Source organism: Pocillopora damicornis, chromosome 11 (genome assembly GCF_964200805.1).
Source record: "Pocillopora damicornis chromosome 11, jaPocDami1.2, whole genome shotgun sequence".
NCBI classification, from domain to species: domain Eukaryota; kingdom Metazoa; phylum Cnidaria; class Anthozoa; order Scleractinia; family Pocilloporidae; genus Pocillopora; species Pocillopora damicornis.
Window position 1 is genome coordinate 2,810,362 of NC_142680.1, and position 25,682 is coordinate 2,836,043.

The 25,682-nt window shown below is 40.5% G+C and overlaps 1 protein-coding gene across 2 annotated transcripts in view; it reads right to left on the minus strand.

Annotated features, from left to right (window-relative positions):
- Positions 1–25,682, minus strand: part of LOC113674160 (cytoplasmic dynein 1 heavy chain 1) — a 54,606-nt gene that overhangs the window by 3,224 nt on the left and 25,700 nt on the right. The window contains exons 43-91 of one of the 2 annotated variants that reach the window (XM_089187721.1): positions 25,512–25,679; positions 24,862–25,095; positions 24,442–24,616; positions 23,593–23,746; positions 22,894–23,059; positions 22,132–22,295; positions 21,460–21,646; positions 20,985–21,080; positions 20,661–20,756; positions 20,029–20,190; positions 19,588–19,710; positions 18,794–18,885; positions 18,202–18,295; positions 17,239–17,430; positions 16,920–17,012; positions 16,623–16,709; positions 16,151–16,216; positions 15,647–15,734; positions 15,118–15,313; positions 14,180–14,297; positions 13,815–13,904; positions 13,259–13,384; positions 12,535–12,673; positions 12,258–12,358; positions 11,971–12,155; positions 11,596–11,665; positions 11,232–11,378; positions 10,727–10,877; positions 10,511–10,598; positions 9,793–9,958; positions 9,309–9,443; positions 9,045–9,139; positions 8,383–8,482; positions 8,168–8,242; positions 7,933–8,008; positions 7,033–7,193; positions 6,702–6,813; positions 6,561–6,621; positions 6,091–6,214; positions 5,658–5,771; positions 5,213–5,383; positions 4,725–4,826; positions 4,376–4,497; positions 4,123–4,226; positions 3,872–3,953; positions 2,735–2,791; positions 1,540–1,624; positions 1,056–1,124; positions 482–605 (exon numbers count right to left, since the gene is read on the minus strand). In XM_089187721.1, coding sequence (XP_089043847.1) covers positions 482–605; positions 1,056–1,124; positions 1,540–1,624; positions 2,735–2,791; positions 3,872–3,953; positions 4,123–4,226; positions 4,376–4,497; positions 4,725–4,826; positions 5,213–5,383; positions 5,658–5,771; positions 6,091–6,214; positions 6,561–6,621; positions 6,702–6,813; positions 7,033–7,193; positions 7,933–8,008; positions 8,168–8,242; positions 8,383–8,482; positions 9,045–9,139; positions 9,309–9,443; positions 9,793–9,958; positions 10,511–10,598; positions 10,727–10,877; positions 11,232–11,378; positions 11,596–11,665; positions 11,971–12,155; positions 12,258–12,358; positions 12,535–12,673; positions 13,259–13,384; positions 13,815–13,904; positions 14,180–14,297; positions 15,118–15,313; positions 15,647–15,734; positions 16,151–16,216; positions 16,623–16,709; positions 16,920–17,012; positions 17,239–17,430; positions 18,202–18,295; positions 18,794–18,885; positions 19,588–19,710; positions 20,029–20,190; positions 20,661–20,756; positions 20,985–21,080; positions 21,460–21,646; positions 22,132–22,295; positions 22,894–23,059; positions 23,593–23,746; positions 24,442–24,616; positions 24,862–25,095; positions 25,512–25,679 — 5,983 coding nt within the window. The remainder of the gene's footprint in view (positions 1–481; positions 606–1,055; positions 1,125–1,539; positions 1,625–2,734; positions 2,792–3,871; positions 3,954–4,122; positions 4,227–4,375; positions 4,498–4,724; positions 4,827–5,212; positions 5,384–5,657; positions 5,772–6,090; positions 6,215–6,560; positions 6,622–6,701; positions 6,814–7,032; positions 7,194–7,932; positions 8,009–8,167; positions 8,243–8,382; positions 8,483–9,044; positions 9,140–9,308; positions 9,444–9,792; positions 9,959–10,510; positions 10,599–10,726; positions 10,878–11,231; positions 11,379–11,595; positions 11,666–11,970; positions 12,156–12,257; positions 12,359–12,534; positions 12,674–13,258; positions 13,385–13,814; positions 13,905–14,179; positions 14,298–15,117; positions 15,314–15,646; positions 15,735–16,150; positions 16,217–16,622; positions 16,710–16,919; positions 17,013–17,238; positions 17,431–18,201; positions 18,296–18,793; positions 18,886–19,587; positions 19,711–20,028; positions 20,191–20,660; positions 20,757–20,984; positions 21,081–21,459; positions 21,647–22,131; positions 22,296–22,893; positions 23,060–23,592; positions 23,747–24,441; positions 24,617–24,861; positions 25,096–25,511; positions 25,680–25,682) is intronic. The other variant, XM_089187722.1, reaches the window with a different exon arrangement.

The following is a 25,682-nucleotide window of genomic DNA, read 5'->3' on the forward strand; positions in this document are numbered from 1 at the left end:
TTCAACTCCCCCTCCCCTTCCCCCAAATCTTCAACTCGTTTCCTTAAGGTAGAATGCGTTCCTATATAGGAAGAGAAGACTAAAGAGAGCCTTAGTGAGGATCAAAATATGTCGCATTCAGGAGCGAAGTTGTAAAGGGGTTTAGTTTCTAGAGAAACTGTGGTTTTGCGACGGTAGGGGAGTAAAACGAAATGGTTTTGGTTTTCTCAGTTGAGTTGACAATGTAAATTGGCTACCGTAAAGAGTTTCAAAGTTGACGTTTCGAGCGTTAGCCATTCGTCAGAGCGAATGGGGGAATTCTGGGTTGTGTGTGTGTTTATGTGCGAACCAGTAAAATAGGAGGCTGTATTCGATGGGACGAACTGGTGGGGAGCGAACTTCAAATGGGGCGAAACCTCCAGATACTGTAGATATCATAAACGCACGTCAGTTCTCCGTCTCACACAATCAAGCACCATCTTGAAAAGGAAACACTTCCTACCTTTGACAAGTTCACTCATAAGTTGTCGTAAATAGTTAGTTGGCTTCCTCTGGCCTTCACACACGAGTACAATGTGATTAAGGTCCTCTCGGATAGTGCTCAGCAGTTGGAACCCAGTGTTAACCTAATAAGAAAGAATACGAAAGAGCAATGCGTTTATATCGTGACTATACCCCAATGATTGCCCTGACTGCGCGTCTTGCCCCATTTGGTCTTAAACGAGTTTTTCTCAAGATTGCTTCACCACTAAGTTGTCATAGAGCACATATCGATTGAGTGTCGTAAACCAAAACCAAAACAATCACAACAACCAATCAGAAGAAAGGGAAAATCACAAGGAGCCAATAAGAGGTCAAAGTGAAAACGAACAAACTACCTAAAGCGCAGGAAAACGCTAGTCACGTAGTTAGTTTAAGTTCTGAACCTTATCAGTTGAGAAAGTGGCGCAATTTTTTAGAACCAATCACAGAGCGAAGTCCTGCAAAAACTGAGCAATCCAAGATCATTTTAACACTCAATGAAAAATAATGCTCTAATGGATCCAAAGTAACAGCTGTTTATAACTGGAACTCACTTCGCGTTCAAAGTAGCGGAAGAGCGGATCCTTGATGTTCTCCAAGGTACGCTTCAAGGGAGTCAAATCCTACGAAGAAATCAATTAGAAAAAAAATTGCATAAAATACTTAACTTTATGAAAACAAATACGTGTGGGCAAAGGTTTAAGGACTTTGAGTCATTTTCATGCGGCGTGCAAACCTGCCTTTGCTTGTAGGAGACAAAGTGTGAGAAAGGTAAGAGAGTGTTAGAGAGGAACGCAAGCTGATAACAAACCAACATGGAACATGGACGGTACTGGATGTTTAAGAAGAAAGTCGATTGCAAATGACGAAGTTGGGCTAAAATTTTCAAGAGCCACGATGCAGGAGGTAGATCCATCCATTAAAAAAATAAAGGAGATCTAAAACAAGATAAAGGCACTGTAAAATGTTGTTACAAACTGAAGTTATTTTTTTCCTCACGAGTCAGTGCCGAAGTTACCAAAATGGGTCAATGCTTACCTTGGGTATCATGCTCAACCAATTGGCTGCTGTAGTATGCAAGGTTCTCATCCAGGCCGGACGCGGGTCACTCTCTCTTCTCTTTCTGTTGTAAAAAAGTTTGAAACATAATTAGAGCGGTATTCATTTGAGAGAAGAAAAGCTAAAACCAAAGACCAAAGTCATTACCGCGGTTCGCATCACCATTAGCTAATGAGAACTCAAAGTGAAAACAAGCAAACTGCTTGAAGCGAGGGAAAACGCGAATGATCACGCCGTTGATGTTTTAAATCTGGCATCTGATTGGTTGAGGTGGTGACGCGAGTTTCCAAGACCAATGACGGAGCGAAGAAATGTGAAACCAAAATATTTCGGATAACTGTCGATATTCAATTGGAAACTGCGGCGGTATACAGGACTGAAGAGTGGATGCAATTTTGCTCTCCACCGTTTCAACTTTCAATCTGATTGGCCCCCACATTTATCATATCAATCAATACAACTTCCCTGGGGGGTTTACGTTTCCATATCTCAACCAGATTTTTTTATCGATTCTGAGCCGGCGAGATAACTCATTTCATCCAACCAATTTGATTAACGAATTTACTTTTAGACGTTCAGGTAATTCATTAAATATAATCAAATTGCATTTTTTACGTTTAAATCAATTTTTTTAAGAATAAAAGCGAAAAACAAATAGTTGTAAGGTACCAGTTTAACGGATGTGTACAGCTCAACATGATAACGTTAACGATACAAAATTTTACAATACCAGAGTTTAAATTGTCACCTAAAAATACTTGAAAATTAAGGGAAAAGTTACATTTACAACATTGATTTTAGACGCAAATAAAAGTGCTTTTCAAAATAACAAAACGATAAGAAAATGATGAAACAAAAGCGATATGACAATGAAGCATGTTAAAAAAAAAAATAAAAGAAAAACTGTGTGATGCAGACACTCGAGATCTTGCAAACTTACCACATTTCAAGCTCGTGCGTTAAAAAACATACGTGGGAGAGTAACAGATACGTTCTCGTTTAGGAATATTGGCTCATTTACCTAAACTGCCCTGGTATCTCAAGCTTTACTTCAATTCCCTTACTGTACTGGCTCAAAGCGCTTTACTCCAGACGATTTTGGCAACCGACATTGGCCTCTTGGCCAATCACAGCAAGCGTACTATAATTTCCATTTTATAAAGCCTTTACTTACTCATCGTCACTTCCATACACGATAGGTGGGAACACGGCTTCAAGCGGCTGCCCTGAGCTTTAAATAAAACGTTTAACATGCATGAAGTTTGAACGTTGCAGAAGCAGAACAGATTTCGAGGAATCGAGCAGAGATCGAGAAACAAGATTGAATTTAGCTGTCGCGTTTTACAATTCACAGAAGAAATCACCTCGCCAGTTCCAAAGACTTGTTAAACGATGTTATAGCCACGAGTGAAAGATGTCAAGAATCCCACAGCATTGAAAGCACCGCTTAACCCTCGATAATTACTTGAAGATTCCCACGAAAAGCTACTTTCTCAGTTGCGTTAAACGATCAAGAATGATCAGATTATAGTCCGATCTAATTCGAATGGGATAATCGCTCCACGTATTAGACATAAGCTGTTAAGAGAATCATAACATCAGCGAGCATGTGCAATACAATTGGATTGTGATAAGTGGTTATGAAAAACAAAGAAATGACAGTGGTTAAAAGATTTAAAGAAAAAGAAAAGTGAAAAATAATAGGGCAGTTCACATGACACAGAACACTTAAAAAAAAAAACATTATCAAATGTTGAACATTTAAGTCGACAGAACGGTGTATGTTCGTTGATAGTTAAATGTTCCATACATCACAAACCTACCCCACCGTTGACTCACGATTGCAACGATTTAATCATGTTTAGTATAATGATCGAAAGAAAAAAAAATACGTTACTTTTATCAGGGTATAATTTAATAAGTCATTTAATCAATTCTATCCAATTTTATTTGCTAAATTATTACCTGAGTAATTCGTTTATAGGAATGTTTGATTTTCATGTTCAAAATCCAAACCTCAAAGTTAGTTTCTGTGTATTTGTTTTAAGAGACAACGAAAGAATTTTGATTCAAATCAAATTTATAAACATTAGCCTCAATTCCATTCTACATGGCTAATCACTTAATAACGTATGGAGTTTAAAAAGGTTACTTGGATTTTAAGAATAACTGAACTAATCAAGAATCAAAAGCTATTAACAACGATCCGTTAAAAAAAAAAAAAAAACCGCGTTAAAAAACTCTATGCCAAAAATATGACATTATTGATGTAATTTCCAACAATTTTTCTGACATCATGGCCATATCTTACCTTGCGGAATCTGGGGAGTAGGCCAGCTCATCGTCATCACTCAACATTTGCATCTTCAGCAGCTTCGTAACCATGTCCTGACCTGCACAAAAAGCGCCACTGATATCAACAAATTCTCAGTAGAGAGAGAGCAGTGGAAAAGAGAGGGTTACAAAAGTTTAATATTGCTTCCAGTTTCGATTTATAAATATATATATATATATATATATATATATATAAATATATAGTAGTAAATGTGTACATGTTCTAACCTTGTGTGGTGAGCAGCACTTTCTCAGCATTGTTGGGCAAGCCGAGCCAAGAGGGAGACTGGGCATCAGGAAGAGCTTCAGTCCATTGCAGAAACTGTTCTCGCCTGAGTATAAGGTTCAAAGAGAGAACGTAATGATGAACTATTTTAAAAAACAACCATGTGTGAAAGTCCATGGAATTTTGACTGTTAAGTTTTTCCAACACTGAACCGCTCGGAGAGAAAAAGTACTTTTTGATGGTGTGTTTTCTTACCTAATTCCTTCTGGCATAACGATCTTTTTGCCTTTTTCACCATCCACATCAAGAACCAACGGGAAATCGGATTCAAAACTGCTAACGGTGAACAGGCGAGTCACAAAGGAGGTCATCAGACGCTAAAAGAAACAAAGTTGAAATTATACACAAGCTTGAAGAAAAAAAAACCTTCGTCCCAGAAAACTACTCTCCAAAACCAAGCGACACACAGCACTACTCTTCCACGGATAGTACCAGGGAAAGGCGATACACGAAGCTTGACATAGTGCTACACTAAACAACAGGATGACGAGGTGATCTTACAAGACGAACGTGACGATTCAGAGAGAAGAACGAAAGTTTAAACCTGATCAAAATCGTTGTCAATTCGTCCGCCATAAATTGCTTGAGATAGCAACGCTTGAAGTGCATCCCATGGAACCTTGTTGGGAGGCAGGTTTGTTCGACCCTGTAAAACAAAAAGTAAACAGAAGAAAATACTTTTAAGTGAATGACACAGGCATACTGGGAGAAAAAAGAAGACCGACTGCTTCCAATCTGAGTCGAACCCTACGATCTTCCGATCAGTACTTCGGATACTCTGCCACTGAGCTATAGGAGACTCATGGCAGGTAAGGCCGCTTAGCTAGGTCCTGCATACTGTTAGGATAGGAATGTTGATGTGTGATACTTATGCGCAATGATGATGTAAATGAAGATGATGAATTTGAGGCGGGGTGTTTGAAAAGAAAGAAGGAAAAGTAAATGGTTTAAGTACGCAAAAGGAAGACAAGTTAGAAAAGTCTCTCGCACTTGCTTCATTTATAAAGTTATTGGACTTGAACTGACACGCACCTGGGCAATGGCGTCCAGCCAAGTATCCAGTGTATCACAAGCGACTCGCAGATCAGACTCACTGAACTCATAACGTTTGGACCATCCAAGGGGTACATAGCGGAGACGTTCTTGAACAATGGCATGGAACCAGGCCAATAAGAAGTAGAGGCGGGCTCGTTCACTAGGAGCCTGGTACAAAACATAACAATGATACGTAAGTCAAAGGAGCTAAGCTACAACATATCAAATCGCTCACTAAATTTATTTAACGGAGTCCGTAATTTATCAGTTAAGTAGGATAAAAGAGAATTCTAGAGGAGAAAATAAACTACAAAGGAACAACAATAGCTGAGGATGGAGACGATTGAAACGGGTTGGAAATGAAGACGCATTCTGGGACCTATTTTTCAAGATGGACCATGACATTATTTGCTCTACTGAAGTAGTAGAGGCTATGACTGACCTTGCACATCCTGGCAGCTGGTACAGCGCTGAAGGTTCTAAGTAAATTGGCCTTCACGCCTGGCGGAGGTTCGAACACGAACACACGGGAAGCTCTCAGTAAGTTAACAGGAACCTGACGTTGGACAAAAACAGAACCACACCCTAAGTACCTCAATTGAAAGATATCAATATGACATCAAGCAATACCTATTTTCTCCTTTTTGGGGGGGGGGGGAAGGGGGGGGTGTCTTGACCATTAAAAAACGCAACCAAATAACATTGAGCAACGACAAACAGCAATTTGAAACACAACAAACTGAAAGTATCGTTCCAAGTTTTTCTTTAAGAGACGTCACACGAAACTCTCTTGTCATTTTCACCTAAAAGTACTCCTGACTAAAAGCAGATTGATCGCGGAGCCGTGCGAACAGTTATTATCCATGCACTCGTACCTTGGGATTTATCTCCATAGTCATAAACAACCTGAAGCTAGAGTGTGGGTTTAGAGAGTGGAGCTTCTTCTCCAAAGTTACCAGCCACTGTGGAGCTAGATGAACGTTCTTTAGGAGAACCCACCTGCAGAGAGAGAAAGAGAGAGAAAACACCAAGTAAGGAAATGAGGAGAAAATGTCAGTAAACAGAGACAAAGGGGGATAAAACACAGATAGGTACAGGTGTATCATGGACAGAATTAACCCTTAATCGTCCTTCCTCTGTTTCAAAGCAACGATGACAGTGTGATACCATTTGACATCCTTTAAATTTGTGGAAGGTACTTTGCACCTGGTGCTCAAATTAATACTTCCGAGATTGCAGGGGGAAGGGAAACCTTTAGGAATGTGTGCAACGAGATACATTAGGGACGAAGTAAGTTTCGCAGAATTCAGTGCTTTAAGATTAAACATTAGAAAAGCAGACATACCTTCCAGACTTTGTTGCTGAGTTGATGGCCTTGTCAGCAAGACTGAAACCCTCCGCAGATCCTGGAAATAAAGAGGAAAAAAACCATGCTTTGGCGTTTGTAAAGTTTTGATGCCTCATGCACGGTGGAGTTGTTACTCACCAATAGCAATTGACGTGCACTGTTTGTTCTGTTCGGCGGCGAGGTCATCAACCCAACCACTGGCATCATAACCGGTCACAGAGCACAACAGCAACGGTGTAGACGACTTGACCTGTTGAGATGGAAAATTTTCATCAAAATCTCATTTCGTATTACCACGAGAAAACCCTAAAGAGACTCATTGTATCAATTACTATGTCCGTGCATTTTGATTTGCATGGACGCTGACGGGAAGAAGCTGAGGTCAATTTTAGGGTACAAACCACTCAATCGAGAAAATTTCCGTGAAACTTTCTCCTTATTTCCTTAAGACCAAGTTTTAAATACAAACCTCGTTTTCAACAACAGATGCTAAGTCCAGTCCTTGCTCGGCATCATGCATAAAGTTCTCGCCGAGTATTGTCCCCACGACCCTCTGACCCATGGCTAAAATCCGATCAGGTCTTAACGCCTGTATCACAAGCAGCTGATGGACTGACTGGGCAATATTTGCTACAAAAAGAAGAAAGAAGCCATGGTTACGTATACTTAAATCAATACTTCGTTACCACTAGAAAGAGAGTCTGCACGTGAGTCACGTGCCCCCACATCCTGGAGCTCGCACTGATTTTGTGTCACACTCTACTAGCGTTTGATTTTGAACATTGGTGTTCGAATTTAGTTAGGCTCTAGTGTACGGTTTTAGACACTAGTGTCCAATTTTGGACACAAGAGTCCGATCTGGGACACTAGTGTCAGATTTGGACACTAGCGTAAGACTTTGGGTATCTGTGTCCCATTTCGGACCCATCAGCAGGAACGCTCACTCCCAAACGCCACAAACAGAGATAGAGTGTGGGAAGAGGAGAGCCCAGAGGCGAAGGATCAATATCAGTATCTGGGCAACTGTCCACCTACCCCTCCCCTGACCCAACATTAACCTTAACTTGTTGTCAATTGACTGTTGTTGAGTTAGGGGAGGGGTAGGTGGGCAGTTGCCCAGATACTGATATTGATCCGAGGCGAAAGGGAGGGAGAGGCATAACTGTGAGGTGTGAGGGTCTCCAAACACGCACGACGTCCTTTTAAGCGTAGTGGGAGGAATAAATGGGATAAAACGCACTTAGCAAATGCACGGAAATTCCAAATTTAAATTACAAGGGAATTTGGGGCGTTGGTAATTGATGGCTCTCGGTAAGATTAAGTTTCTAAGACTACAACATGACTGAAAAATATGTGCAAATATCCTTACACAGAGACAGTTCAGAGTCCCAACAGGCTGGTACATTACGCTCTGGTTTTCCGGACTCCAGCCACTCGAAGAAATCCTACGAACAAAATAGAAATAACCTTAAAAATCGAGCAAGCAGTTTTATATTTTTATATTAAGGGAACTCGGAGTTTGAGGTTCAAATACTCAAAAATTCCTCACGTGGAAAGCATACAGAAACGGTCAAACTAACTCTAATGTTTTTTTGCTACCTTACCTTGCGGTTCATTTGAATGTAAGCCTGAAGTTCTTTGAAAGCAGGTAACTTGGACAGACGGACCACAGCAGTTGCCTGGTAAAGAAATATGAAATATTGTTTCACACTTAGGAAGAGCATATAGACAGATCAGACCAAAAGAAACAAAGAAAAAGACTGGTAGCCCAACAGAGAGACAGTCAGAGAGCGTGGTCATAATATTCAAGTACAGTTACCTGTTCCGGTGAGAGTCCATCGATCTTTGGCGATTTTCCTGACAGGACAGTTTCTCCTCCTCGCAAAAACAGCTCAAACTCGTCCTCATACTCAGATTCACTGTAAAAGGTATCGGAGAATCAGAGGGTTTAATTTAATATTTTGAAGAGATCAATGGAGGTACGCACAGAGATGATGACTGCATTAAAATTTCATCTGAAATTACCAACAGCAAACGTTGAAAGGACAATTATCGAGTCAAATGATTCTGAAAGACGGTGAATTTTCATTTAGCGAAGATGGTGAATTTTCGTGATAAAAAGTATAGAGGAAAAAAATAAAAAATTTGTAATAATGAATTATGGTACGCAAGTCGTCTGCTCCAAAAGGGAACCGGACCTCAGACTTTAGCAACCTAAGAGTTTGACGATTTAACCTTGAGTATGAACATTCAAATAGGAGTTTTAACGCAGCACTGATTTTTTCACATACAACGCTTTTGGAGTCAATGTCGTCAATCACAACCAAGGTAATCACAACAGCCGATCAGAACAAAGGAAACAGCGCAAGGTACCAATCATAACTCAGAATAATTTCCAAGAGAAGGGCAAACTAGGGTAAGCTTAATGCAGCAACCTCATTGAAATTGTTCAATCAATCGTTCGTAATCGCGACAACTTACCCAGGCAGTCCACGGAGGAAGATTCGGCACAGAAGCATAGCAAACGTGATTCTGTCGTCATGCATCATACCTCGGGCGACTCTGTTGTACACGACCTACGGAAACCAAAAATAAAACTTGTACTCCACGGTGCGTTTAACATGTAACTTCTCTTGACTTTGCCTGTAAAGTATCCAGCAAATAGGTGACGAGAATATGCTAGTTCATCAGCTGGAGAAAGCAAAGCAGATAGAGGGAGAATTACTAATCAGATCTATTATTCACCTGAAACAAGTCACTTGACAGAACTTTCAACCTTTGCTGAGGATCTTTCATTCCTTGAAGTTTTGGATTCTCGTACAACACACACTGGAAAATATCCAGGAAAAACTGGAGAGAGAACTGGTAAAGGAAATGGACCTGGAAAGGCAAAACAATATAAAAAGATTGTCAGATAACAGATGAAAGGCAACAGGCCCATGAAGATATAGGTGTTACAGGCACACTAAAGCGAGTGTGTGCGCATTTAAACAGTTTCAATTTTTATTCCTTTCGTGCAAGTTATCCTCGAAAGCAGACCACGTAATCTCTCCTTATCTTTAGACCAATCACATACAAAACGAAAACAAATCTGGTCTTGGTCACTCGCGTTTTTCGGAGCTCTTGGCAATTCTTTTGACTTCTCTTTGGTTTTTGGGATATTCTTAATTGTCCTTGTTCACCGTTGTGATGAACTGGGTTTGGCGCCAGGCTCTACCGCGTTGCTCACCAAGTTCAGTCCTTCCATAGTGAAGTAGATACTGCTACAGTAATGCGACAGCGCTCCATACTGGTCAGACACTGCTTCAACCTCAGCCATCACAACGTCCGTCTCTTCCACTTTACGAGTGATCTCGGCTGCTTCTTCCTTCAGCTTCTCAAGAGTTGCTATGATTCTGAGAAGACAAAGCAAAGCTGAATAAGCATATTTTGCAACCACAAAAAAATCACCACAATTTAGGAGTGGGTTCTATTCTCTTGAAGTGCCCCAGTGAGTTTGAATAAGTGAACTGTAGTTTTCTTCTTCGTAAGCCTTGTATTGTCAGCTTCCTCGTTGTTAGTAAATCTTGAAAGAATCGTCTAAATTTTTCAAGGTTTTTATTCGCAATCCTTATTAATCTTCATCATTCTTCAACTTCCTAGTGCCCTTTCAGATCATCTTCCTTTTTAATCCCAGGGGGTGACTAAAAAGGAACTTCTCCTCACAATATTTTTTCCAAAGCTGGCAACAAAGGGAGATCAGTGGTTTAAAAAAAGGCCAGTTACTCATGGTCTCCCGCCGCCATCTGTTTAGTCTGCAGGTAGGCTCTCCTGTTTTGAGTTTCACTTTACAGCCCTTTTGCCTGGCACATCCCTTTCTTACATCATCGGCAGCAGCTTATGCAAAAAGTTATTGAAACCCCTGAACATAGAGTTTCTTGTTGCGATTCTCAAAATTTCTTTCTTACCGATCATCATCGAGAATCCTTCCTTTAGCATCATTCAAAGCTTGCAACAGAGACTTTTCGAGATGCCGCAAACGAAGATGAAACTCGCCTGAGAATGAGACACAAATACAGTAAGAGTTACTACTCTTTTCTTTTTTTTTTTTTTTTAACCAAAGAATATATTGCTCTAGCTTAGATCTTACCAAAAGGAAATCATTTTTAAAAAAATAGAGTTACCTTGCAACTTTAGTAGATCGGACCTCTTTTGATCGACATCAGGTCTTTCAGCTTTCAACACTTGATTCAAACACTGGCTCTGCAGACTGCTGCGAGTCACTGTGAAGTTCACGAATGTCACACGACTGCACAAGTCAGGGGCAAACTCCACCTGCAGTTACACAAAGGGTCATTTAAAAGTTAAAAAGAAAAAAAAAATCGACGTTCGATTCTTCATGGGGACTGCGAATTTATTCCTGTGTCCCACGCTCTTGACAAAACGAAAAAAAATATATTTTTTTAACATAAACAAAGTTTCAAATTACGTTATCCAATCAAAATAAACCCAAATGAGGCCAGGTTGCTCAGTGAGCAAAACGTATGGATCAGTACCTCTGGGGGTTAAATTACTTCTCAAAAGGGACAAAGAAACGTTACAGCTTTTTTTCCTTTTTTATTAATTTTTTGAGTTAAGGATGCCAAGTATAGTATGGTTCTCAGCTTACTGCAGTATTTTTTTCCTTACCGTAGGATCCCTTGTGGATAGGAAAATAGTGAACGATGGTGACAAATCGATATCTTGGTCTCCAATGGTAATAAGAACACGACCTCCTGTGCGACGAAGCTCACGGTTCAACACAGGGTTCAGGATTGGATCATAGCTTTCAACATCCTGATATGAAAGTAAAACACAAGAAATACAAGAGAGTTAATAAAGAAACACCAAAAGAACTGCTTCAGACTGGCATAGTAAATGTATGGCGTTTTACGGTGGTGATAAAATAATGATTAAGGAAACGTAGTATCTTGCAGCCACGGAGAAGACAAATCGAAGCCCTTTGCCAACTTCGTTGATCCATTTTTCGTTATTCCTAAACAAATGCACTTACCTGAACAAGGAGCGGATTACCAAACCTCAGAGCACTTTCTAGATTCTTGCGGAAGGCATCATCCAGGAAACTACAAGATGAAAAGCATAAAAAGTAAAACTCAAAGTGGCCAATTCAGACTGACCGCAACAACGACACCTTTATTGCAAAGTCAAGAGAAGCATACAAACGGTACAACTTGAATCTTTCAACTTGGGGCGAAGAGGGGGGAAGAGAAAACACCACAAAATGGCGGACACAACAAAAAATCACTGTCGCCCAAGAGCCAAATGACCCACTCCCAGGCCCTTGGAGTGTGCGGAGGAAAAATTGAGATTACAACCTATGTCATTCCACTCAGCCATTTAAAAATAATGCAAAAATTGTCTTAGTTACCTCGTCTTGCTGATCTTTTTTCCCTTATATTCATTCAGCAAAAACTCAGTGGCTTGTCCAGACGGGTCAATGATCAGAGGGTAACGGTTAAACCTCTTCAGCATAATGGCGTTTTCTGTGCACAGGTCATCAGCTGGTAATGAGTTTGCCTGCCACTGGAGCCGTTCATCAGCAGTGGACAAATACTGCGAGTATCAAGCAAATATGAAATAATTAATTAACTTACAGAAATTACTTTGAAACGTGTTTCATTTCTCGCGCATGTCGTTTCATTTCCAGCACCATACCTCTACTCTTGCAATATCAGGTCTAAACTGTATGTTTGCTTGTTGCAAATGAGAAGCCCAAGAGGTGAACAGATTCTGACGCAGTTGTTGATCAAAGTAACCTGAAAACAAACAAACACGTTACTGAAAAATCACTTAATCACACGAAACTTTACCACTCAAAGGCTATGAACTAACTAAAATGCAAGCATCGTTCAACTCTAGTATATCACACAATGTCAAACACATTGCGTGACAAGCCAAATAAATCCGCGTAGACGTAACGGTGATTTCTTACCAGCATAGGCAAGGAACGCAGAGGAAAGAAGCACATCTCCAACAATAGTACCCATCTGAGTCTGGAATGCGTTGCTTCCAGTTTCCCATCTCTGTCTCTCCACAGACAGACTTCGTAGCAAAGCAGTGCTACGGCTCACCTGTGTGATAAAAACATCAGTAGTAGTGTAATTACATCACTATCAGTGTAACTATTACTGTAACAATACCGCTATCTTTGTCACACTTTTCCGACCTACATAAGGGCAAGAAATAGTTGCTCTTCGTGATTTGGCCAATGTGTACCCATGTGCAGTGCTGACCGAACGATGTTTGTATGGCATCCAAGAAGGGGAAAGGGCATCAAAAATCTATTGTGAAGGTTTTAGGACATAGATTGATGTTTTAACCCATTTCCCACCAAAATTTGTCCAGGTTTACAACACGACGAACACGTCACCCTTTATTGTCTTCTTTTCAGTGTTAGGGTCACGTTAACAAGAACGCTGTCTCGCGTGCATGCGTATTGTAACGTTTATCGCTGCAGAAGTCACTTAAAGTGTGAGAATCTGACTTCCTATTGAATTAAACGAGTATTAACGCTTCAGTCAATGTTTATGTTCCTTAAAAAGGTCACGGATTTAACGTCAGTACGACCCTTTGTTTTCAGTAAGACTTTCATCTAAGCTAATAGAGTTCATTGAAACACTCAGTCGGTAAAATAGGTTTCAGTTTCCAAGTATCACCTTTGCTTCAACTGCTGCAAGGTCGGCTTTGATGGCCTGAGCCTGACTAATCAGTGCCGCGTATTCCTCCTTGTAGCGAGCAATGCTCTTCTCAAGTTCCGCAATCACGTGGCTAATCTCGTCCGCCTTGAAAAGGAAATCAAACAAACAGAAGTGAAACTTTCCATTTATTCCACAGTGTAGATATTTTTTCCCAACTAGATAACAAGTTAACACTGAGTATATTAGCGTAGGGTGGTTGAAATCGCCTCACACGGATTTCTCCTAGAGGACCCTCAAAAGATATCAGAGATTTCTGGCCAACTGAACTTATTTGTCCACTGGTAATAGTCCATTTTACAGTTGTGTGCTTGGTTGCCAAGCCTTTGAACAGGAGTGAGGCTAAGGCTGACCTTGTCATGACACAAACCTTGCTGCTTTTCAAATGCAAATTACTTTGTTATCATGCTAACTAGATACTGGTCTCTATCACAACCAGGTCACCCTCAGCCTCACTCCAAATCAAAGGCTTGGCAACTAAGTACACAACTGTAAAATGGCCTATTAGTAATCTCACCTTTATTCTGCTCGCCTGTGCTTCAATCTCCAAACTCTTTAGTTCATTTCTCAGAGGGTCGACTTTTGTCAGCATATCCGCATAACTTATCTGAAACATCACGAATTTATCTGTAAGTCTCTTGGTGCTGGTGTCTATCTAGATTTGAGTACAATTACGGCTCCAACTTTTTAATCTGAAACTTTCGCTCTCAAGAGAGACCAATACGTAAGTTTTCCATACCAAATAGAAGGCAAATAGGTGATGACTATACAGGAAACTATAAAGTAGCGAATACTGCTCGATTTAACTCTAAATTCTCCGAAGTAGCATCATGGGAATTAAATGACTGATTGTAAAGAGAGTCAAATTGAGATTAAGCATACCTGAGCTATAGCCCACTTAACAAGTGGACCACAGGCTAAACTGGCGCGGTTCACTTTTTCGAAGTTGTAGTCCGGGTTGCTAAGATACTTGTTTACCATAATCTTACGAATGTCATCTCTAGAAATTAAAAACATGGATTTATTATTTTACATAAAAAACAGACTCCTTAAAGATCAATTACAATGTCAGGCGACCCTCAAAACCAAGACTCAACGGAAAGAGATTTCTGTCACTGTAAGTTAGCTTGAGATCGATCCATATACAGGGCTCGAAGTTAACTTTTTGGTCGACTAGCAAAGTTTTGCTGGTAAGATTTTTTTCCACTAGCAAACTGGTGAGACCACTAGCAAATTATTTCCTTTTGAAATATCAATGACCATATCTGATAAAAAGATTAGAATTGATATTTCGCACAGGCTATTAATGAGCTGAAAAGTTTTATAAAAAAGGTGGTAAATGTTTGGTCTTCTTTGTCGTTGTCCTGACAACCACCACCTCTCTACTGCATGTTTGGGAGACATGGATGATTCTAACTAACAAACGTTTGCTAGTGGAAATTTTTCTCACTCGCAGATTAACAAAATCACTCGCATTTTGCCAGTTTGCGAGCTTTAATTTCGAGCCCTGATATAAATTAAAAGTGTGACCATAAGACTCTACCGTGAGCTACAAAAAAAAAACTAAGGTGAATTAGGCTACACGTGCAAACGTGAACCTTGTGATGGTCTGGCTCTCACCAACGAGTTTTCTGTAGCTCAGTGGAAGAACATCAGAGCGCGGAATCCGAATGTCTGAAGTTCGATGCCACGCAGAAGATAAGATTTTTTTTCTTTCTCTCAAGTTTGAGACAAGATGAAAACATCTTTCTCCACTCCATTCCAATTGTCAAATTTTACCATTCGCCTTTTAACGTATAAATCATGAAACCGTTACATACGATATGTCCTCTGTGGAAAAGTTCACAATGGTTGAGATAAAGTTGTCCTTGATGATAACACCACGGATGGTCCTCCAATCGGCTGCTTGCTCTCCAAGCAACAGACAGATGGATTCCAGTGCAAGTTTGACTGCTGGAGGTGGGTTACCCATGGAACGAACCTCGACAAGATGCTGTTTCTTGATCGACTTTACGGCTGCAAAGGGAGAACACTTTCATTAAGCTTACGAATTATTCCGTACTGTGTTTCAATTTTTCTCCCATAATTGAATCATTTCCTTACAAACCTCATTATGAAGTTTGTATTAAAGCTAGCGAGAATGGGGTGGAAGAAAAACACGGGCACAACAAAAAAAACCCTGCAAATTTCTGGAAAGGTATATTTGATACTCTACGAAACTGAAAAGTTAGCAAGTTGAATCACAATCTCAGCGAAAAACAAAATCTAAGAACAAACATCAGCCCAGAATTCGTCCACCGTTTCAACTCATCTCAATCTTTTCCATCCTGGGTTGTTCGTCAAACTCACCCATCTTGGCGTCTTGTACAGCTGGTTCCACCTTAGACAGTTCATCCATCACACTGGATTGCTTCTCTTTAATCTCTGCAGTTTGTTTCTGTCACAGAACAAATGTTACGAGTTAAAACTCATTCACTACACTACAAAGTTCTTATAGCGATCACTAAAGTATTACCAGAACTAATGACTTGTGCGCCTATTTTGTTAAGAAGCACATACGAGAAAATCTAGACTTACAAGAAAACTATATTGGTTTTTAACTTTTTAGGTTGATATCCAGCCTGTTTAGCCTTTAAACCCCTTTGAGTGGTTGGCATCTAATTTCTCCTTACAATATCATCCCAGAATCACACATGAAGGTCATGAGAATAGAGAAAATGATCGCAAACTCAAGAAGCGCGTGATTGTGAGACGGTTTCTCCTTGTCAGTACCATAGGAAATGTACAGTGAACAGTAGGGAGAATATGCATAATGATGTAAGGGTTTAAAGGGCTAAGCAGCTCTATATTTACCTCGATTGTTGCTTGTATATCCATGGAAGTAACCTTCTTTTTCTCTGCCTCTTGTTGGTCTTTCACCTTGAAAAAAAAGAAAAAATGAGACGTCCATTACAATGATCCATACGGCACTGTAGGACTATAAGAAAACAATATTGATAATTCATTTACAAATGCATGTCATCTTGGCTGGTTGGAGTACATAATTTTATTAACCAAAAACTGTTTATGATATCTTGACATTCCCCATATGAGCTTTTTAAAACTACTTTGATCTGTAAGAGTTGCGTTTGGAAAAAACACTTCACGAAACAAAAGCCAAACTTGTGCGTAAGACAATTTTTTTACCACGTGCTTCCCGAATAAAGGAAGCGTCTTTTCCCTTTTTTTAAAGCATTTCGCACAACATAGGAAACAAGAAATCAAATGTATCACTTTACGCGCTGTAAGGAAATTGACATGAAAATAAGTTAAACTTTTTACTTACCATCTGTTTCAGCTTCTGATTGGCTAAAGCATTCTTTGCCTCCAATTCCTGGCTCTTGAGTGACAAACTCTTTTGCAGCTCTTCCACCTAACGTGACATAATGTAACGCAATGTCACGTAACGGAAAAAAGCAATCTCTAACACGAACACCGACTCAGAAGAGTTATCCACAAGTTTTACTTTCAATAAGTCTTAGAAAAGTTCTTCAAAGTACGGAAGTTGTTTCAATATCGCACTCAATGTTTCATAAAGAGCACTAGTAGCCGAAAAACATCGTCACAAAGAGAGAGAGTTTACCTGGTCCACAGTTTCACGGATCTTCTGCAAACCCACATTAAGGTGAAGTTGTTGTTCTTCAAGGTCAGATCTCTTCTCATTGAACAATTTCACCTAAACCAAAAAGAGACAAAATGATCACGTTACCGTAAGAAAACATGACCATTAGGGGATCAGACGAAGCTTAGTGAAATTAAACCAAAGTTACGATCAAGGAAAAGGCTTTTGGGTCAGCGGCTGTTCCCTAAACAGACATGCATTGTCGAGATGGCCGCTGAGCCTTTTGGGACAGATACTCGTGATAGTATAATCTAACTTCGCCTTCTATGCGAATACTTACGTAATGGTTAATAAAGTCTAGATAGTGCCGAGGAGTGATAGCCATAACACGCCCTCCTCTCTTGGCTAAGCGTTCATTGGCTTGGTGCAAGGTTTGATGAACATAAACAAAAGCATTGATGACAACTTCTCTATGGCTGGGTGTCATGGGCAGTTCTTCATACACCTTGGGGAGGTAGTCTGGTGGATTGTACTGCAGAAAGAATGACAGGGTCACGTTAAACCTCAATCTACCAAGACATAACAGCCAACTCTCCCAGCTGATGGACTTCAGAGTTGACAACTTCCAAATTTTCATTATCCGTCTTTTTGACAAGGCATGAAAACTGCATCGAGAATTTACACAATGATTATTGGGATTAAAAGGGTATAGGTATAGTTAGGTCAAGAAACTGCTGACGCTTTGTGAAAACTAGCGTAAATTACACACACTTGAGATATATCTAACAGAAATTTAGTCAAGTACTCTGGTGGTCTTTCTAGAGTAGAGTGCAATCAACTTAGATTTAAATACTCTGCCGGCAAACGACTCGGGGGAATTTTTGATAATCTGGTCAGAAATGAGAGCTTCAACACAACGTTCCTAAATGACGTGGTCTAGCAGAACTAGATGCGAGGCTAGTCTTGAAGATTTTTACCAAAGATAGAAAAAGAGGATCAATGTCAGTATCTGAATATCTGCACACCTACCCCTCCCCTAGGCCAACAACAGTCCACTAATGACAAGTTGGGGTTAATGCTGGGTTCGGGGAGGGGTAGGTGCGCAGTTGTTCGGACAGAACCATTGATCCGAGATACACAACGATGCATCTAATAAACCTTTGTTTGTTGGTTCGTTTTGTTTTGATTTTTTGCCCCGCAAACCTAAAAAAAATTAGCGTATCCAGAATAAGCAGAGAAGGCGGGACTCAACCAGAAGTCTTCCATGCAAATGTGATCAAGGCTTATGAAGAATTACACTTACATTGGACTTCTCCAAGTCAATCTTGCTGGTGAACTCTTTCCCAACTTGATAGAGCGCACCAGTGGACCAATCACCGAACCAGTTGAGAACACACCTGAAATGAAACAAACAGGGATTGTGAGCAACTGGAAAAAAAGTCAAATGAAAAAACAAATATGTACAGACGTGACAGCCTCGTGGATCTAAATATGTTTGACAGACGGTAATTATCTCTTAACCTTACTACTTGTGATTCTGGAAGACAAAAGCAATTCGCGCTGACCCTTTCACTCCTACTCTCCTTACTATCTGCCATATAATTCTTACGATGTTAGTTCTGAGAATTTGGTATTGGATCAACTAATGATTTCCTAATTCATAATTTTCCTTATTCTCATCACTTGTCTAGGATAGAAATTCTGTCTTGGATATCCATGGGAGTTGAAGGATTAAAAGCAATATTCTGTCCACTTGTGGAAAGTTTGACTGAGCTTTCACGGCCTTTGCTATCGGTAAACACCATTCCAGAGTATAGAAGCATTGTGTAGTGAACTGTGCTGTATGTAAAAGGATAGAACCGCATTATGAAATCGGTTTATTAGCGAAATCTCACCTGTTGAACAAGGCAGGAGATGTGGCTGCTCGGCTTTTCAGACCTTCCGAGGAAGGATTCATAGTAAAAACAACGTGCAAGTTGTTCATAACCTATTAGATATGAAAAGGAATCATGAGTAAAGTGATCGAGCAAAGCAATGCATGCACCAGCCTCCGAACCAAGCGGAGTGGTTCAAAACTGACCAATCACAGTTAATGAAACCAACTAACGGTCTTTCAGCCAATAAGCCCTGACAGATTAGTTTTCACGGACCAGTCTGATAATACTCTACTGATAATCGACTTTCACTTGAACCTAATAATGACTTCTGCTAAGATTAAGGAAACGTCAGTCACATTCAACGACAAAATTCCTTCTCAGGACTACTCGCATCCAGGTGATGGCACAAAATGATCGATATCAGCTTTTTCAGGAATTGAGGTAAATTTTAGGAAGAAGGACGATAAAAGAGACCAATCCCTTAGGCTAGATAACTTGGTTTTAACAAATGAGTCGATAATGAACGTTGGCCACCGTGAAGAATTTCAAAAGCTGACGTTACGAGTGTTAGCTCTTAATCAGAGTGAATATTCGAAGGACGGCTTCTCTCTGACGAAGGGCAACCGCTCGAAACGTCAGCTCTAGAAACTCTTTAAGTCGGCTAATTTACACTCTCAATCCAGTAGATAAACCGAATTATCGTGTAATACCCCCATCGACGCAGCACCATAGTTTCTTTACAAACTTACCCCTTTTATTCAATCCTTTCTGCAACTGGCAAGAATGGTGGACAATATGAAGGACACACCTACCTGTTGTGTGAACCATTTGTAAAGCTCCTCGCTGCTGTCTAACATAAGACCATCTCTTTGTGACCCTTCCTTACACTGCGTCATCAGAGTGGTGTACTCGTCTCCTTCAAACAATCCTGGAACCTGACAACAACAAACACTATATGAGGACACCATCACATAAAGTGCTGATAGAAAAGTTTTAATAAGAGCACTGCAAGTCCTAAACCAAAGTAATCATGTTGGCTAATCAGGAAAAAAGAAAATATTGAAAAAGGGCCCATAGGAAATCAAAGTATAAAACGCGGGAAAAGACCACGAAACAAGTTGCAATTGGCTTCTATTTTCATCTAATTGGTTATTAGAGGATGACGTGAGGATTTAAAGACGTACTACGTTGAAGAAAAAAAAAAAAAAAAACGAAAGAAAGAAAGAGAGAAAGAAACCAAAATCCTGGTGTACCTCTCCATTTGCCAGAAGTGTGTTCATCCTTTCCAGGAAGCTTGATTCCAGTATGTTGGATTCATCCAAAATGAAGACACTTTTCTCATTCTTGCAGCCTGCACGTCTGAGAACTGCTCGCAAGTCTTCATCAAAGTCTGCCGCCAAGTACTTTCGGTGAATCTAGTAACAAATTAGAAAAAGGACATACCTCAACCATCACATTTATCACTAGGCAACCATTGCACAAGCAGGTTACACAACATTAACGTGAGCTCACTTTCAGCGGGGCCCAGAGTGAGCTCACATTTATCACTAGGCAACCATTGCACAAGCAAGTTACACAACATTAACGTGAGCTCACTTTCAGCGGGGCCCAGAGTGAGCTTGTAGTTTGAGACCAAAAACAAAAGGATAGGTAATCGCAACGGCCAATCAAAACAAACGAAAATGTCACAAGGGACCAATGAGAACTCGTGATAAAATACAAACCACCTCAAGCGCAGAAAAACGCGAGCGACCAAGCCCCAATTAGTTTCAGTATTGCCCCTGATTGGTTGAAAGGGTGGCATCAGTTTTCTAGACCAATCACAAGGAGAATTAAAGCAAAACCAAGAGTCAACTGGAAAAAACTCTAAACGAAGTAAACAAACCTTGACTTGGAAGACTTTCAGACCATTCATCCATGCCACAAATCTTGACAGCGTAGTTTTACCAGCTCCACTAACACCAATTAACAACAAGTGCCCCTGTGGAGGGAAAAAGTAGCAAAGATGACTATGAAACATTGCATATCCGGTGCTGGGTAAGATCGCGAGTTACACACATGCGAAAGATCCAACACTCTCCCACGCACCTTCGCGCGCGAAAGGTCTCAACAGCGGATGCCGGTCAAATTCACGGAGAAGAAAGGTGAAGGAAATTCTGATACATGGGGGTGAAGATAAATACAAAGCAAGGTAAGGTTATGCACTTACTTGTGGCTGTCTAAAGATCCTGTCAATTCGTAGAACATGGTCAAGCACTTCATTAAATAACACCAAAGGAACATCTAACTCTTCTTCATAGAACACCTGTTCCAAACAGATAAAGAAAAACAACCAAAATCATCAAAATGTGATACAAACATTAGAGGGCAAACAGCTGTTTGTCTGCTGTTCTTAGTAACCACTATCTATAATGACTATCAACTCGATAAATCTTTCCTTTCAATTCATCAAACATCTCAGTGCATTTTAAAGAAACAACTGTGAAATACCGCACGGTGTTACTGCATTGCCAACAATTTACCGAAAATTTCCCGACTCGTGATCGATTGATGTTCGTCTGTCGATCGACTTTTTGGTTGTAAACTGGCCTACCCTTTATTCACACACAGTTCGCTGACAGCTCCACAGAGGAAGCATTTTCTTCCCTTGTATCCAACTTTCGACAAACTCAGGTGATTCTTACCTTTAGCCTTGCTTTGACAAAGTCTCTGAGTTCTTCCTGCTCCACAGGCATGTAGTCCTTCGACAGCCAGTTACTGTACAAGATTGGTCGAGCAAGGGCAGTATTACGATCTATGTTCGGAAAGTGTTTCAAGGCTATATTGTTGATATTCTCTTCTGTCCACTTACGCTCATCGTCTTCGACCAGCCTGGAAGACAATCAAGCAATAAATATATCTACACCTAATTTCCACACGATAGCAAGTTCTCATTTTAATAATAAAAGACCCGAGTCACTCGGTTTCTTCGTCTGCGGGAAGATTAGAGACGAGTCGGGAAGAGGTTTGCCGGAAGACTGGCACTAATAATAACCTCGTTATCAGTACCAGACCCCTTGCAGACCTCTCTCCGATTTGCTAGGCTCGACGCCTCATACTTTCCTGAGGGCAAAGAAAAGCTCGTGCCCAGTGCCCAGGCGCCAATAATGAGGGTCTACCCCAGGCTATCCTCAATTTACATCAGAACTTCGTTACACAGACAAAGATGGTAAACATGAGAAAAATCATAGAATAACTACTTTTTACTTTGTGTTATGTTTTACTTGACAACTCAAAATCAGAGTATAATCGAGTGAAAGTCTCGAAACTGTTTTAATTCTACTCTCCTACAAAACACCCAGCCCCTCAATTCTTACCTGTCTTGGAAGAGACGCAGTGCTTCGTGAGCCCACAGGCGAACAAGCCCTTCGACTGACAAAGTCTCCAATGGCTTCAATGCTTCACAGATTCCTCTCACCCATCGAGTCATTTCTCGAGGGCTGTAAATGTAATGCGGCTGCATGTCTTGAGTGAAGCGTTCCTACAAGGAAAAGGGTTACTCCGCTAAAAATCATGGTAAATCTCAGTCCTTATAAATAAAATCTTTTCCAGGCTAAGCGAGTTGCTTTTTGCAATTTCATCTTTACAATTGTCGAAAAACACAAGTGCAGGATTTATTCTTTTGACATTAGTTGCAATCCAATTTCTCCATACATTATCACCTCTGAGTCATACATAACACTCATGAGAATAAGCGAATTGATCGCCAACCAAAGAAGCGCTGGCTTGTTTAACAAATTCTTCTTGTCAGTACTGTAGGAAATGTTTGAGACAACAGTACGGAGAATATGCATTCTTATGATAGGGTGTAACCCACTAAGCTCACAAGGAAACTATCATTTGTTTCATTGCCTGCCAAAGCTTGGAGCAGAGGGATAGACGGGGAAGTACATTTGTATCAATTTATTTGCTTACAATAGAATAAAGTTTTGTTGTTGTTACCATTTGTGACAGAAAAAGAGCAATCCTCTTTTGCTTCTCACACTCACTCAATTCTACTATCAGCGCTAGCTTATTTTTTGCCGTAAACTAACTGGCATCAAAGCTTAATCCTTCTGTACTACACATATTTCACCCACTTGAGACATGGAGTAGAACTCCACCATAGCATCAGTCAGGGGCTGAGCATAGCTTCTCAGCGGAGGAACAATTCTCAGCATTGCACGATTGAATGTTCCATAGATCTGGGTCAGTGAGGTAGGACCTGGATAGTCCACATATATGACAGGAACATGACGCAAGAATCTGAAAATAGATATCGTTATATTTAGAGCTTGGAGCTTTCAACTGTCTGTTTAGCTTAAGAGCAAGCTCTCCTGCTTGGGTTTCGCCTCATAGCACAGCCGCCTATAACACCGCTAGCAGCCGCTTATAGAAAAATCTGTTGGAACCCCTCCTTAAACAATGAGGTTATTTCTTTGATCTAGCAGCAATTCTCCGTTAAAGTAAAGTAGAATGTTAACACCTATTAAAGTTCAGCGTCCTCGGCATCCATGTTGGTTGTATTGCCGCTGAGTGGTAAATCGCGGACTCGGTTGTCAATGATCGCTGCGATCGGCTGCGATTATATGTGAACATGCGATTCGCGATCTTCGGTTGAGTGGTTTCAGCGATCGTGCGATCACCTACGATCGTCTGCGATTATATGTGAACCAGGCTTAAGTTCTGTGTGTGATATTTGATTTGGGCCTCGCCCGCATCAAATTTCACAAGGTCGAAGTCTCGCGCTGATAATCTTAATCTAGTTGCTCATCAAATACTTTAAGAATGTTTATAACCTGTGTGACAGAGGCTTTCTGCCTGGATCGGTGGGTGGATTACAAGCTCCGACGAACTGGATCCTCTCTATTGTTACCCAGGCCTGGTCACTGGTGCGGTAGAATCCGCCATGCTCTACAATTTGTCTCAGGAAGGAGATGACACGCTGTGTTCCTGAGGTATAATTACAACAAGTATATTTGTGAACATGTTGTTGTTCATCAGTTAAAAAGGTTTGCACGAAGACAAAAAATTACAGTGTTTTCAACGAGTTGTCCGAATGGTTTTTAGTCTATATATATTCTCTCGAGTACACGTCATAAATATTTAATCATGTAGTATGATCGTCCGGACGAGGGTAGTGAATATGACGTTCGTTTTCACTAGGGTTGTTGAAAAGTTAGTCACATCTTCCGACAACAGTGCCTCTCTGGACTACCCTCACCCAGACGATCAGACTCCACGATCAAACGTTACCCCCGGATTCAAAATATTAGCTGAATAACTATGTTGGCGAATGTTCGCATACATATTAGCAACTAACTTCTACAAGCACAAGATCTTAAGCGACCCATGAATTCATCTTGTTTACTACATTAAAAAAATACACTCATCCGAAGTAAATGTCACTTTTTCTCTTGATACAGATCTATACATCCACTACGACTGGATGGAACGTAATCTGGTAACAGTTGACAATTTAAACGAGGGGAATCGTTGTTGAAAGCAACAGCCATTCTTTTTAAACTAAGGAGCGATTAAAGACATGGTTCAGCTTTGCGAAAACTAAATTTCCAATTGCTTGAGATGAAGAATATGTTTTCATTTCAGGGAGGGGGTGGTATAGTTTATAGGGTTTGTCTATGTACCATAACTATCCATGTCTGGAAGATTGATCTCATCACAGAACAGCACCATCCACTTTCCAAGTTGTACAGGAGCAAGGACGATTCCATTCGGAGTTCTTCTGTACTCACAATAGTGATCGAAAGTTTTCAGGAGCAGCTCAGGGGAGGTAGCACTGGAGAAATTCAAACCAACAACCTAAAAGCAACAAAATATTATATTTGGGGATAATTAGTTGATTCGATACTAAATTCTCTGAACTGACATCAGAGGAATTGTATGGTCGACAGTAAGGAGAATGACAAATTTGATCTGGGAGTTAAAGGGTTAAATATACAGTCATGCAGTACGGTTCAAAGTCGACAGTAAATCTGCAAGGAGCTAACATTTCCACGCGTCTAATTCAATATCTCCCACTTGCACTTAAATCACGTTGTACCCACCTCCATATCAGGAAGAGCTCTCAAGGCACTGAAGAGTGTCATAGTCTTGCCGCTGCCAGGGGGTCCACAGAGCACCATGGGTTTGTGCTCCGCCAGCCAGGTGTACAGAAGAGCTTCATGTCGCACAGTATCGACAGTTGGTACCACAATATCGGGGGCTGCCACCTTATGCGTTTCTACCTCAATCTGAGGAACCTTAGACTGCCATAGTGCCCATTCACCTTGGATTGTAACCTGAAAAAAAAGGGCAAAATATTGATAAACATTTTAATTCTTACCACAGGCTAAGTAATTCTAATGCAGAAAGAGGATGAGAAAAAGAAAAACATTCCACGTAACGATTCCTACAGTGAATTAATTTTGAAATTTTTCTGAAAGGCATAACACAACGGCAGTGGCCAAGGTTCGACCAAAGGCGTAGAGCAACAAAAATGGTGCGAAAAACATTTAAAACTTTTAAGGTCAGGAATGCAAATAAAAACCACTTCAGATAGGGCTCTACATGTACAAATCCACGTTAAGATAGGTCTTCATTGTTTAACACGTTGAATGCAGTCAGTCACTCATTCACAGTAAAGGTAAGCATCCTTATTGCTCGAGCTCTGTCATGTGATAAATTGCTACTTTTTATGTTTACAAACTTCTTGTACCTCATAATCAACAATGGACTGTGATGAGCTGGCAGGCAAAGGAATTGTAGTGATGCTCTTGATGAAGTTTCCCAAGTCTTCTCTCGTCTTCAGCTTACAGTCACCGGAGAAAGCCCAAAGAATACAGAAGATCAAGTAGCGTGGGACGTAACGTTCAATCTGATCTCTCTG